The 12,493-nt window shown below is 38.0% G+C and overlaps 1 protein-coding gene and 1 pseudogene across 1 annotated transcript; one reads left to right on the top strand and one right to left on the bottom strand.

The window, feature by feature from the left end:
- The first annotated feature begins 934 nt into the window (after window positions 1–934).
- Window positions 935–6,480, top strand: LOC117910666 (annotated as a pseudogene).
- A 1,889-nt stretch (window positions 6,481–8,369) lies between these two features.
- LOC117910665 (G-type lectin S-receptor-like serine/threonine-protein kinase At2g19130) lies at window positions 8,370–10,882 on the bottom strand. The gene is made up of 2 exons (XM_034824776.1): window positions 10,720–10,882; window positions 8,370–10,497 (listed from the first exon to the last, which is right to left on the bottom strand). The coding sequence occupies exons 1-2, from the start codon at window positions 10,880–10,882 to the stop codon at window positions 8,456–8,458; spliced, it is 2,205 nt and encodes a 734-aa protein (XP_034680667.1). The 3' UTR covers window positions 8,370–8,455.
- Window positions 10,883–12,493: the final 1,611 nt, after the last annotated feature.

Raw genomic sequence — 12,493 nt, 5'->3', positions numbered from 1 at the left:
ACGGTCAAATCCATCGTCATTCTCAATTTCGGCATTCGGAGCCATCATTGCTTCTTAGTTTTGGCATTTAGAGCCATCGACATTTCCAGTCTTGGCAATCGGAGCCATCATCACTCTTCTGTTTCAACGTTCAGAGCCATCACCATTCCTCTGTTTCGACGTTCAGAGCCATCTCTATTTTCAATTTTGTTGTCCAGAGCCATTGTACGTATCCCTTCAGGCACCTTGAGTCATCACCTTTTCGTGTTTTGACGTTGAGAGTCATTCCTTCTCATCTATATCATTCAGAGTCACAGGCCCCGACATTCATATCCACTAGCATTGCACATGTTACCTTCATGGATTTGCGTTTATCCTCGTTTTCCTCACCTTGTTAACCCGTGCTTATTGCCTATTCGTCATTGTCCTTTCATATTCCCTTCTCACTACTTATGACGATGTCCTCTGAGTCCACGATACGTACTTCTGTCATGTTATTGAGCACCCTACATTTGTCATTTTCACATAGTTCACTTAGGATAGTCTCCTTCTGGCACATTCTTTCCCATACTTCCAGAGTGGTTCGACCATTACTCATCCTTGATATGGTCTTTCGAGTCACTTTTGGAGACGTCTTAGGGAAAGCCTGGGTCCTCAGTGTGGCTTCAGAGACATTTTGAGACATCATTTTCTCTCAGGTTTAGGCTCATGTTTGTCTGTTAGTTTGAGTGAGTTCGTGTTTCGCTAGTGTTCCTATGGGGGTCTCCTTGGTTCTTCGGTAGAGTTCGCTTCATTACACTCACTATTCACACTTTCCTTTCACTTCAGTGTTCATGTTCTTTACATTCGTGAATTCTACCGAAGAGGGGCATATTTGTAGACCCCCTCTTTTGTTTTGTTTTTATACATATATACATGCATATTTATTTTGGGGATTTGCCGCCACCTTTGAGGAATGGCTGAAGGGGGGGGCCTCATGCAAGAAGGGAGGAGCTGCACAAGACACCCTGCTAAGGATCTGACCGAGGCCATGATAGTAGGTGGATGGTGACGCCACCCTCCAAGGACGCACAGTGAGGCAGATATTTAGCTTGAGTGAGATATTTTAGGGATATTCGGGCAGGCAGGACAGGAAGGCGGAGAAGAAAAAAGGAGAGGACTTTCAGACATTTTGGGGACTTCACTCGCTGAGAGAGAAAGAACAAAAAAAGAAGGAAGCAAGGGAAAAAGTGGGAAGCCTGGCTGGTCTTGCTGGTAGAGAGGCCACCTACAGGTACGGACCTCATTGTCTTTCATCTTCCTTTTGATAAATTTCTTTTTTTTTCTGATCTTCATGAAATGGAGTCAGGTTTGATGGTTTTTTTTTTTTTTTTTTTATCTCTTCTCGTGCATGCTTTGTTTTTTTTTTTTTTTTTTTCTCTTCTTTCTTTATTCTCTCCTTTTGTTTCTGGCGTTTCTTTTGGGATGTTGGACATCTGGTTTGAGTTTGCAGCCACTCAATGGGACAGGGAGCACCCGCTACTCATCCCATTATCTCCATGCGTATCCATGTAGATACCCATGCCTTTCAAACCCACCAGTCACACCCATTTTCCATACCCACTAAGCCTATTTGCCATGCATGGTCATGCATGGCCACGTGACGCCCGCCACACCCATTTCTTGCTCAGCATACCCATTTTCTCTCTCAAACTTATCCACTGCAAGCTGCCAAACCATGGGCTGTGGAACATAGTTGATGATTTTGTGTATCAGTTTGAGAGCTTTTGAAAGTAAGGGCCTTTATTTTGTGCACATGCATGCTGGGACCCATCTTTTTGAAGTCATCAACCAGGTGGTAGAGGCTGTAGAGAAACGCATAGAGGAAATATGTAGGAGTATTATGGAGTGCTATAAGGATGATGCCTCTCGAGCGAAAGATATTGCCCTGAGGAAGTTCAGGGATGAAGACCTTTTGGGTGCAAAGAAATTTGTTTTAAATGCCCAAAATTTGTATCCTGGGTGTGAGGGTATTTCTCAAATGTTAACTATATTTGATGTGTACATCTCAGCTGAGAAGAAAGTGAGTGGAAGAGTGGATTGGTCTGGGATACTTGGTGTAATCCCCTTGGCCGATGAGGGAACTGTGAAGAAACAATGCAGGGAGCTGGCTCTTATGCTTTGTCCTAATAAAAACAAGTTCATTGGTGCAGATGGTACATTTAATTGCTTCAGAGGCTTGGAGTTTATTATCTGACAAGAGCAAGTGTTTGCTGAATGTTTTCATTATTTAAACAAATTAGTGGATAAAAGTCAAAGACATAGTTTTTTATATTATTTTTTTATTCTTCATTGGTGGCATGGTTCCAGCGGGCTTCAAAGTGGTTTATTATTATTATTATTATTATTTTTTCTCTTTTCTCCCACGTGCCATCTTCTTAATTCCACTTTACATGTTAGAATTTTCATTTTTTTGAAAGTCCTGTTATCGAATAATTCTTTTAAAAATCCCAACATTTCAAATTCATTCATTTATTCATTTATCTTATCTATTTTATTCATTTATTTTATTCATTTATTTTTTTATTTGTCTATTTATTTATTTATTAATTATTTTATTTAAGAATATATATATACACGTACCCTTTCCGAAATAATATCGTAAAATACGATTTTTAGATTCAGCTTACGAAACTTCAGATCTAAAATTCAAATTTCCAAAATTCCAATATTTTAATTTTAATTCTTCAAAATTTAATTCTCGAAATAATTTTCTAGAACTCTAACTATAAATTTAGTTTTCCCAAAATTCAATTTTTAATTCTAATATCCCAAAAGTTCCATAATTCCGAATTTCATCTTTTTTTAAAAAAATATCATCTTCAAATAATCTCAAAACTCCAATTTCCGAAACTTTAATTCTCACACCAATTTATTTAATCATCGTTATTTATTCATTTGTTCATTTTTAAAAATTCAATCTTTAAAATAATCTTTCAAAATTCTAATTTCTAAATTTAAATTCTGATTTCTGAAATTTTAAATCCTCACATCAATTTATTCAAATCATCATTATTTTATTTATTTATTTAAAATTCTATCATCAAGCAGTTCCTCAAAACCTCGATTTCCAAACTCAATTTCCTAATTTCCGGAATTCTAATTTCCATATTTATTTATTCAATCATTATTCTTGTTATTATTATTATTATTATCATTATTTTATTTATTTATTTAAAATTCTATCATCAAGTAATTCTTCAAAATCCCGATTCCTAAATTCGATTTCTAAATTTCGGAATTCCAATTTCCACATTTATTTATTTAATCCTTATTATTTTAATTATTATTATTTTATTTATTTATTCTAAAATTTCATTTTAAACGATTCATTAAAATTTCCGACTCCCGATTTAATTCATAATTCCAAAGTTCCAAAATTCACGTTAATCTATTTAATTATTATTATTTTAGTCATTTATTTTGAAATTCCATTTTAAACAATTATTCAAAATTCCAATTTCTGAACTTAATTTCCGATTTCCAAAATTCTAATTTCTTTCAAATTTAATATCAAAAATTCCAATTCTTAAATTTAATTTTTCAAGACTCTAGTCTTCAAATAATTTTCGAGACTTCAATTTCCAAATAAACCTCAAAAATCCAATTTTCTCTCGAACAGTTTTAATTCCACTCCGATTTTTTAAATAATGTTCTATTTCTTTTAATTTTTACACAAGCAAGAATGATGAATCTTCATAATTCCGAAATAATGGGATTCGTGAGATTAATTCATGCAATATAAATCGGGCTTTGGTGGGGGCCCAACATATGTGATTTCCATGTGATTGATTGATTGTTTGTTTGATTTAATTGCCATGCATGATTGATTTTATTCTGCTCTATGACATGCTCGAAACTATTCCTTAATTGTGCACTGACCTCACTTCTTGATAGCGCTTTATGGATCGTTGCCCAGGTATGTACCCATTTTCCTCTAATCGTTGTCTATGCATGTCTCGACTTTTATGTGTGCATGATCATTCAGGATATTCATTGATTTACTCGTCAATTGCCACGTCGGCTTCATTTTATTAGTAGAGACCCGATTTTAGGGACTTAAAGGGGTGCTACGGTCTGTACCGTACCTTCCCGATAAGTAACCTGACCCCCGAACCCGATCCGGTTTTTCACAGACCGCCTTTTCCAAAATAAGGAGTCACACTTAGGGTTTTTCTTTCTTATTTTGTTTACCCTTTAAAAATAAAACAAAAATAAGTGGCGACTCCAAGTCAATTTTTCTTAATCAATAAAGATCATTTTTTTCGAAATTAATAATCGAGCTCGCCGTCGAGTGGGAAACGCATGAGCCGAAATGCGGGGTCCACAGGTATGGAAGACTACCCACTAAGACAGTAGTTTGGGTAGCAAATAGAGACCAGCCCCTGTCTGATCCATCTTCTTCCACGTTACAACTTTCCCATGATGGGAGGTTAGTTCTACTCAACCAGTCCAAAACTGAAATCTGGTCAACAGATGTGAACTCTACTACGCCTGATTCCACCATTGCTGTTCTTCTTGAAGATGGAAATTTAGTTGTACGAGGGGGGACAAATTCCTCCAGTGTGGTGTACTGGCAAAGTTTTGACCACCCAACTGATACATGGCTGCCTGGTGGGAGGATTGGATACAGCAAGCTTACCAACGAAAAGATGTTCCTTGACTGCATGGAGCAACCAGAAAATCCTGCACCTGGGATTTTCTCCTCTAAGGTAGAAGAGGTGCAGAATGGAGCAAGTCATGACTTACTACGGAATCATTCTAAAATGTATTGGAGTAGTGGGGAGTGGATAGGGAAGAACTTTGTCGATGTTCCTGAAATAGACAGGGACTATTACATTAAAATTTTCAGGTTCGTGAAGACTGAGAATGAAAGCTATTTCACCTATGATGCTGGTTTCCCTTCGGTTGACACTAGATTCGTGCTGGACTACACTGGGCAGCTCAAGCAGTTTGTCTGGGGGAAAGACTTCACGGAGTGGGCCATCTATTGGACTCGGCCGACGCTACAATGTGAAGTCCATGGTTTCTGCGGGGCTTTTGGAGCTGCAGTACAACGAAGGAACCTCTTTGTGAGTGCCTGAAAGGTTTTGAACCCACTGTGATTAAAGATTGGGAATTGGAAGACCATTCAGGTGGGTGTGTGAGGAAGACCCCTCTCCAATGTTGGAATGACACCTTTTTTGTGATTTCCAACACGGTCTTTCCAGTTGATGCAGAGAAGTTGACAGTTACAAAGCCTGAGGAGTGTGAAAAAGCTTGCTTGAGCAATTGTTCCTGCACTGCATATGCTTATGATAATGGGTGTTTGATCTGGAAAGGAGCTCTCTTTAATCTACAGAAAGTCCTGGCTGATAAGGAGGGTGGAAAAGATTTCCATGTGCGAATTGCAGGGTCTGAGCTGGTGGAAACTGGAAAAAACACCATTACATGGATTCTCATTGGAACAATTGGAGGGTTCTTTCTGGTCTTGGCCATTGTTCTTATTGTTTTCCGTATTCTCCGCAGGGGACAGAGGCAAACAGTGGGTCCAGTTCAGGCAATTGAGGATTATTTGGTGCTTTTTAAGTACCAAGATCTACAGACTGCAACAAAGAACTTCTCAGAAAAACTTGGAGAAGGAGGATGTGGTTCGGTTTTCAAAGGCACGCTGCCCAATTCATCAGCCATAGCAGTGAAGAAACTGAATCATCTAATGAAAGAAGAGAAGCAATTCAGTGCAGAAGTAAGAAGCATCGGAACAATACAACACATTAATCTTGTCCGTCTTCGGGGATTCTGTGCAGAAGCTTCAAAACGATGTATCGTCTTTGATTACATGCCAAACGGCTCTCTGGAATATCACTTGTTTCGAAGGGATTCCAAGACTCTCGATTGGAAAACAAGATATGGTATTGCAATGGGGACGGCTAGAGGATTGGCTTACCTTGAGAAGTGCAGAGATTGCATCATACATTGTGACATCAAGCTTGAGAATATTTTGTTGGATGCTGAATACAATCCAAAAGTGGCTGATTTCGGTCTCTCAAAGTTCATGGGACGAGACTTCAGCCGGGTTTTGACGACAATGAGAGGAACCAGAGGCTACCTTGCACGCGAAGCCATCACACCGAAAGCCGATGTTTTCAGCTATGGGATGGTGCTTCTCGAGATTATATCAGGAAGGAGAAACAGAGACCCGTTAGACGTGGGGATAGACCATATTTTCCCTCTCGAGCTGCCCACATAGTGAACAGCAGCCATGGTGCTGTCACCTTGTTAGATAACAGGTTGGAGGGTAATGCAGACATGGAAGAGCTGAGTAGAGCCTGCAAAATTGCTTGTTGGTGCATTCAAGATGATGAGAAGGAGAGGCCAACCATGGGGCAGGTTGTTCGATTCCTCGAGGGAGTATCGGCATTCGGTACACCTCCAATACCTCGGTTTCTCAGGAGACTCCCTGAAGATGGCACCATCATTTAAAAGGAGACTGTCTGCAATTCAAATTTGTACATGAGCAAGAGTTCTAGTCTCAATCAGATCTCCAGCTAAAAGGCTCTCCTTCGATGACTGTCTGGTAGTGAATTCTGGGGTTGCAACCTACTCAAGTGCAACCCCACCCAACACATAAGGAATTAGGCAACCTATTTTGCTACTTAGGTTCTGAAGTGGGCTTAGGTTGTGGGCTTGAAAAGCCCAAACCCAATGAAACCCAATTGGCTATTTACTTATATAAAATTTAAATTATATATATTTGCATATTATTCAATATTAATGGTATGTTATGCTATTTTGCTTTTCTTTCTATTATGAAGAATTTTAGTTTATTTAATTTAGGGTTGCAGCTACGGGTGGTACGATTAAGTTAATAGGCTATCAAACCCACCTATGATTATATCCAACCTATGCCAAATCCAATCCTAGGTTGGATTGAGAATTGCCAACCTATGCCAAGCTTGTGAACAACTTTGATAGGAGATCAAATAGAAAAGCTATAGTAAAATTTTCTAATAAATAAAATACTTATTTCAAAGTTAGAAAATATAAAACACATTATAAAATAATATTTTAAAATTTAAATACATTTGGGAAGCAAAAAAAAATTATTAATTACTAATTTAATATAAATCATAACTCTAAACTCAAGTTTTAATATTTCAAAATATTTTAATAACTAAACAAAAATGATAAATTTAATAGTCTAATAGAATTAAAAATAATAAAGATTAAAGTTTTGTCACTATCCTTTTAATATTTTTTATATCTTAAATTAATAATAAATGTATAATAACATGTAGGTTCAGGCTTTGACGGTGTTAATCCTAATATTTTTGGATTGACATTTTCTAATCTAGATCCAATCTTAGTCCATTCAGACCTTGCCCATGTCAACCTAAATCTCAAGGGCATGAATTGGATTCGCTCAAGTTGTAACCCTAATTTTGTTGATTATGAGTTAGGGTGATAGTTATGAGGCTAATTAAGCAAATATCTACCATAAATTTATATATTAATTTGCAAAAATTAGATTTCTAGCTAAATGATTATTATTTATAATTGTTGATTTGTGAACCATGGATTGATTGGTAAAGGATTTATTGCATGTTTGATTATTATTCTCCACATCGAATACATTTTTTTCTCTTCACATTTAAAACCCAATATTTTACCCCCTAAACTTACTAAAAACCATTGCAAACTCTTCATAAAATTATAAAAGAAATTGATTTTTTCCGTACTTTGGTTCAAACATTAGCGTAAACTTGGGTAAAACCAACTTTAAATTAATAGGCTTACTTAAAATAAAATTTTCCAAATACCTTCAAAATATAGTAACTATCAATTTTGATTTTTAATTTTAGAAAGATATTTGCATGACTATTGGTAACATTTGCATGCAACTGTGAAACGTGTCGACTTTAAACTTGAATAACAAACTATTTATTGACTTTTTAATAAATTTAGGAGGTAAAATGTTGCATTTTAACAAATTTGACGAGGACCCTTGTCCCTCACATTCATTTCTGTGTACTTATTCTCTTCGTTGGTATTAACAGTATACTAGAGTCACCAAAGATATTGGTTGAATCCAAGAGTAATGTTGGTTCGGAATATGCCTTAAATTCTGAAATTTTCCATTTTTTCACAATCAACTTGATAAAATATCAATAGATTTTGCTTATCCCTGTGAGAATTTCTGAAAGCAATTTGGTGGGTACTTGATATGATATGCAGAACACTCCTAAAACAGCAGAACTGGTAACGTTTATGGATACTATATTGTCTTTCAAGCAAAAGATTTAGTACCAAAGCCCTTTGCAATAAGCTATGATACATACATCTTTCCAAAATAGGATGAAAAATTACATGCAGCAAATCTTGGATAATAGTTGGCCAATTATTGAGATTGATGATCACAGAGTTTCTGTTATCTGAATCGCAAAGAGAGCGTAGAACTTTATTTCAAACTCATGCTGAGGTATGAGTTTGTGCTGGAAGAAGCCTCCTGGTAAATAATGGCGCTGTCAGCTGTATTTCTTGGGAAAAATTGCTGGAAAAAACAAGGGATTGGAGGTGTGCCCATTTCATAGACTCCTTCCAGAACTCGAACTATCTGCCCCATGGTTGGCCTGTCCTTCTCATCATCTTGAATGCACCAACAGGCAACCTTGCAGGCTCTAGTCAGGTCTTCCATATCGGCATAACCCTCTAGCCTTTTATCTAACAAGGTAAGAAAATTGTGCCCTCTGTTCACCGTATTGGCAGCCCGAATGGGATAGTAATCATTTGTCCCATCATCTAACAGGTTTCTGTTTCTCCTTCCTGATATAATCTCAAGAAGGACCATTCCGTAGCTGAAAACATCAGCTTTTGGTGTGATAGCTTCACCTGAAAGCCATTCTGGTGCAAGGTAGCCTATGGTTCCTCTCATTGTTGTCAAAACCCGGCTAAAGTCTCGTCCCATAAGCTTTGCAAGACCGAAATCAGCCACTTTTGGGTTGAATTCAGTGTCCAGCAAAATGTTCTCAGGCTTGATGTCACAATGTATGATGCAGTCTCTGCATTTCTCATGGAGGTAAGCCAATCCTCTAGCAGTCCCAATTGCAATGCTGTATCTTGTTTTCCAATCAAGAGTCTTGGAATCCCTTCGAAACAAGTGAGATTCTAGGGAACCATTGGGCATGTAATCAAAGACTAGACATCTTTTTGAAGCTTTTGCACAGAATCCTCGAAGGCGGACGAGATTAGCGTGTTGTATTGTTCCCATGCTTCTCACTTCTGTACGGAATTGCTTCTCTTCTTGCATTAGGTTTTTAAGTTTCTTCACTGCTATGGCAGCTGAATTGGGCAATGTGCCTTTGAAAACAGAACCAAATGCTCCTTCCCCAAGTTTTTCTGAGAAGTTCTTTGTTGCACTTTGTAGATCTTTGTACTTAAAAAGCACCAAAGAATTGTCACCTGCCCCAAGTGGACCGAAGGTTCGCCTCTGTCTCCTGTGGAGAAGAATCAGAACAATGCTAAAGACCAGAAAGAGCCCTCCAATTGTTCCAATGAGAATCCAAGTGACCTTCTCCCCTGTGGTCTTCGCTCTAGTGGCATTTGTTCCAGTTTCCCCCAGCTCAGATGCTGCAATTCGCACATGGAAATCTCTTCCACCCTCATCATCAGCATGGAGCTTTTGTAGATTAAAGAGAGCTCCTTTCCAGATCAAACACCCATTATCATAAGCATATGCAGTGCAAGAACAATTGCTCAAGCAAGTTTTTTCACATTCCTCAGGCTTCGTAACTGTCAACTTCTCTGGATCAACTGGAAAGGCTGTATTGGAAATCACAAAAAAGGTGTCATTTCCTCCATTTCCACATTGCAGAGGGGTCTTCCTCACACACCCATCTGAATGGTCTTCCAATTGCCAATCTTTAAGCATAGTGGGTTCAAAGCCTTGCATACACTCACAAAGAGGTTCCTTTTGAGTATTGCAGCTACTGAAAGCTCCGCAGAAACCATAGACTTCACATTGTAGTGTCGGCCGCATCCATAAGATAGTCCACTGCGTGAAGTCTTTTCCCCAAACAAACTGCTTGAACTGCCCAGTGTAATCCACCAGGAGTCTAGTGACAGCCGTAGGGACACCAGCATCATAGGTGAAATAACTTTCATTCTCTGTCCTCACATACCTGTAATTTTTAATGTAAGAGTCTCTTTCTATTTCAGGAGCATTGACAAAGTTCTTGCCTGTCCACTCCCCACTACTCCAATACATTTTAGTGTGATTCCATAGCAGTATATGACTTGTTCCATTCGGTTCCACCTCAATAGAGAAAATTCCAGGTGCTGGATTTTCTGGATTTCTCCATGGAGTCAGAAATATCTTTTCATTGGTAAGCTTACTGTATCCAATCCTCCCACCAGGTAGCCATGTATCAGTTGGGTGATCAAAACTCTGCCACGCCACACTGGAGGAATTTGAATTCCCTCGCACGACTAAATTTCCATTGTCTAGAAGAACAGCAACAGTGGAATTAGGTATATTGGGGCTTACATTCGTTGACCAGATTTCTGTTCTGGACTGGGTGAATAGGACTAACTTCCCTTCATGGGAAAGTTGTAATGTGGAAGAAGATGGATCAGAAAGGGGCTGATTTCTATTTGCTACCCAAACTACCGTCTTAGTGGGTAGTCTTCCATACCATATGCCAATGTAATAGTTCCGAGAGTTACCTGCAGTGAAGAAGCCCAGTTCAAATGTACCACCATCAGATCTGATTGTTTGGTTTCCAGAAAGAGACTGGCCTGGGAAGATGGTATCTGAACCTCTGCAGAGATGAGCTTTGAAGGAAAGAGAGAAGAGAAGCAGAACAGGAAGAAAGAAGCAAGCTTTCATGCTAGTGAGTCTTTTCTTTTTTTCTTTTTTCTTTTTTTGGGAATGAGCATGAATTTGCATATGCAGCTGACATTTTTTTCCCCTTTTTTACTTTTCAAATGCTTTGTTTCAAGACTTTTCTGCTCACCCATGCTCAACAAAGTCCAAAGAAGCCATGTTGTCAACCATGCTCAACAAAGTCAAGAGCAAAAACTCCATAACTTGACCGGCATTTGATGGGAAAACTGATTGAAACATGTGAGGTTGCTCCTCAAGAATAAATAAATAATCCAGAAAAAACCCATCCACAATCCAAGCGGCAAAAGGGCTGTTAAGGTAATCATTTTTCTCATAGGACTCCATTTTCAAGTGTTTCATTTATTCTGCTTGACTTGTATTGGAGTAAAATAATCTTTCATATATACATTTTTTCCTTTCCTTGTTTTGTTGCCTATCTTCCCCTTTTTGGCATTTATATTGGCTAACTCTTTGGGTATGTTCTTTTAGGTTGCTAGAGGCCAGGTGTGCTGTGTATGCATAATACCTGGAATTCAAAAAATCATTTAGTATATAGTAAATCATTACTAGTGAATATTAAGGTATTGGATATTGGCAACATTTGAACTTCTCATATATATATTTTTTTTAAACCATAAACAAGAAATAATATCAACCACATTTAGCCAATGTTGAAATTTCTGAAAGTGATATAATACACATTCCCATTTTGGATGCAGAATGGGTGAACTTTGTTAAAATTTCTGAGAAACGTGAGGACCATCTGCAGTCATATTGGGAGGCAATTGGCAGGCTTCAATATGGACTAATCTTTGAAGTTCATGTGCTCAATCAAGTAACATTTAGTATGAGAAACACATTCAAATAAGCTATGGTAAGTAAGACACCAAGAATTTGCTGAGTTTATTTTGATTCATATCCTTTACAGGCATGAAGTGAATCTCTGACTTGTAAGCTAATGAGATGCGGAATGCAAACACCCGTTGGAAGGTACACCATTACTCATGAGCATCATCTTCAGTACCTGAAACTCATTGAAGAATTGATGCTTCAAGCTTCTAAGGTAGCTGAGACATAAACTCATGCTGATTTATAATATTGGAAGAAGCCTCCTGGAAAACAATGGCACCATTGGCTAGCTTTTCTGAGACTTTCTGGAGATACTGATGCCTTAGAGTACCACTTCCGAGACTTCCTCCAGAATCTGAACCATCTGCCTGATAGTTTGTCTATCTTTCTCATCATCCTGAATGCACCAACAAGCTACTTTGCAGGCTCTAGCATGCCCTTCCATATTGGCATTACCTCCACTGTTTATTACATTAGCAACACGGGTGGGAAAAGAGTGTTGGAAATCACAAAAAAGGTGGCCATTTCCTTCATTTTCACATTGTAGAGGGTCTTCCTCACACACCCACCTGAATGGTCTTCTATTTGCCAATCTATAAGCACCATGGGAATAGCTTTCATTCTCCATCACATTCCTGAAATTTTTCATGTAGTAGTCACTGTCTGTTTCAGGAACATTGACAAAGTTCTTGCCTGTACACTTCCACTAATCCACTACATTTTAGAATGATCCCATAGTAACATGACTTGTTCCATTCTGTTCTA

The sequence above is a fragment of the Vitis riparia genome, unplaced genomic scaffold (genome assembly GCF_004353265.1).
Source record: "Vitis riparia cultivar Riparia Gloire de Montpellier isolate 1030 unplaced genomic scaffold, EGFV_Vit.rip_1.0 scaffold807_pilon_pilon, whole genome shotgun sequence".
In the NCBI taxonomy this organism is placed as follows: Eukaryota; Viridiplantae; Streptophyta; class Magnoliopsida; order Vitales; family Vitaceae; genus Vitis; species Vitis riparia.
Note: the sequence above shows the minus strand (reverse complement) of the source record. Positions and strands in the feature narration are given on the sequence as shown.

Bases quoted from the DNA above. Each gene is read 5' to 3' on its own strand.
- LOC117910665 (XM_034824776.1), bottom strand. From the start codon at position 10,882: ATGAAAGCTTGCTTCTTTCTTCCTGTTCTGCTTCTCTTCTCTCTTTCC. The intron at 10,498-10,719 runs GTAACTCTCGGA...CTGTTCTTCTAG, and splicing joins ACTGGGCTTCTTCACTGCAG to ACAATGGAAATTTAGTCGTG.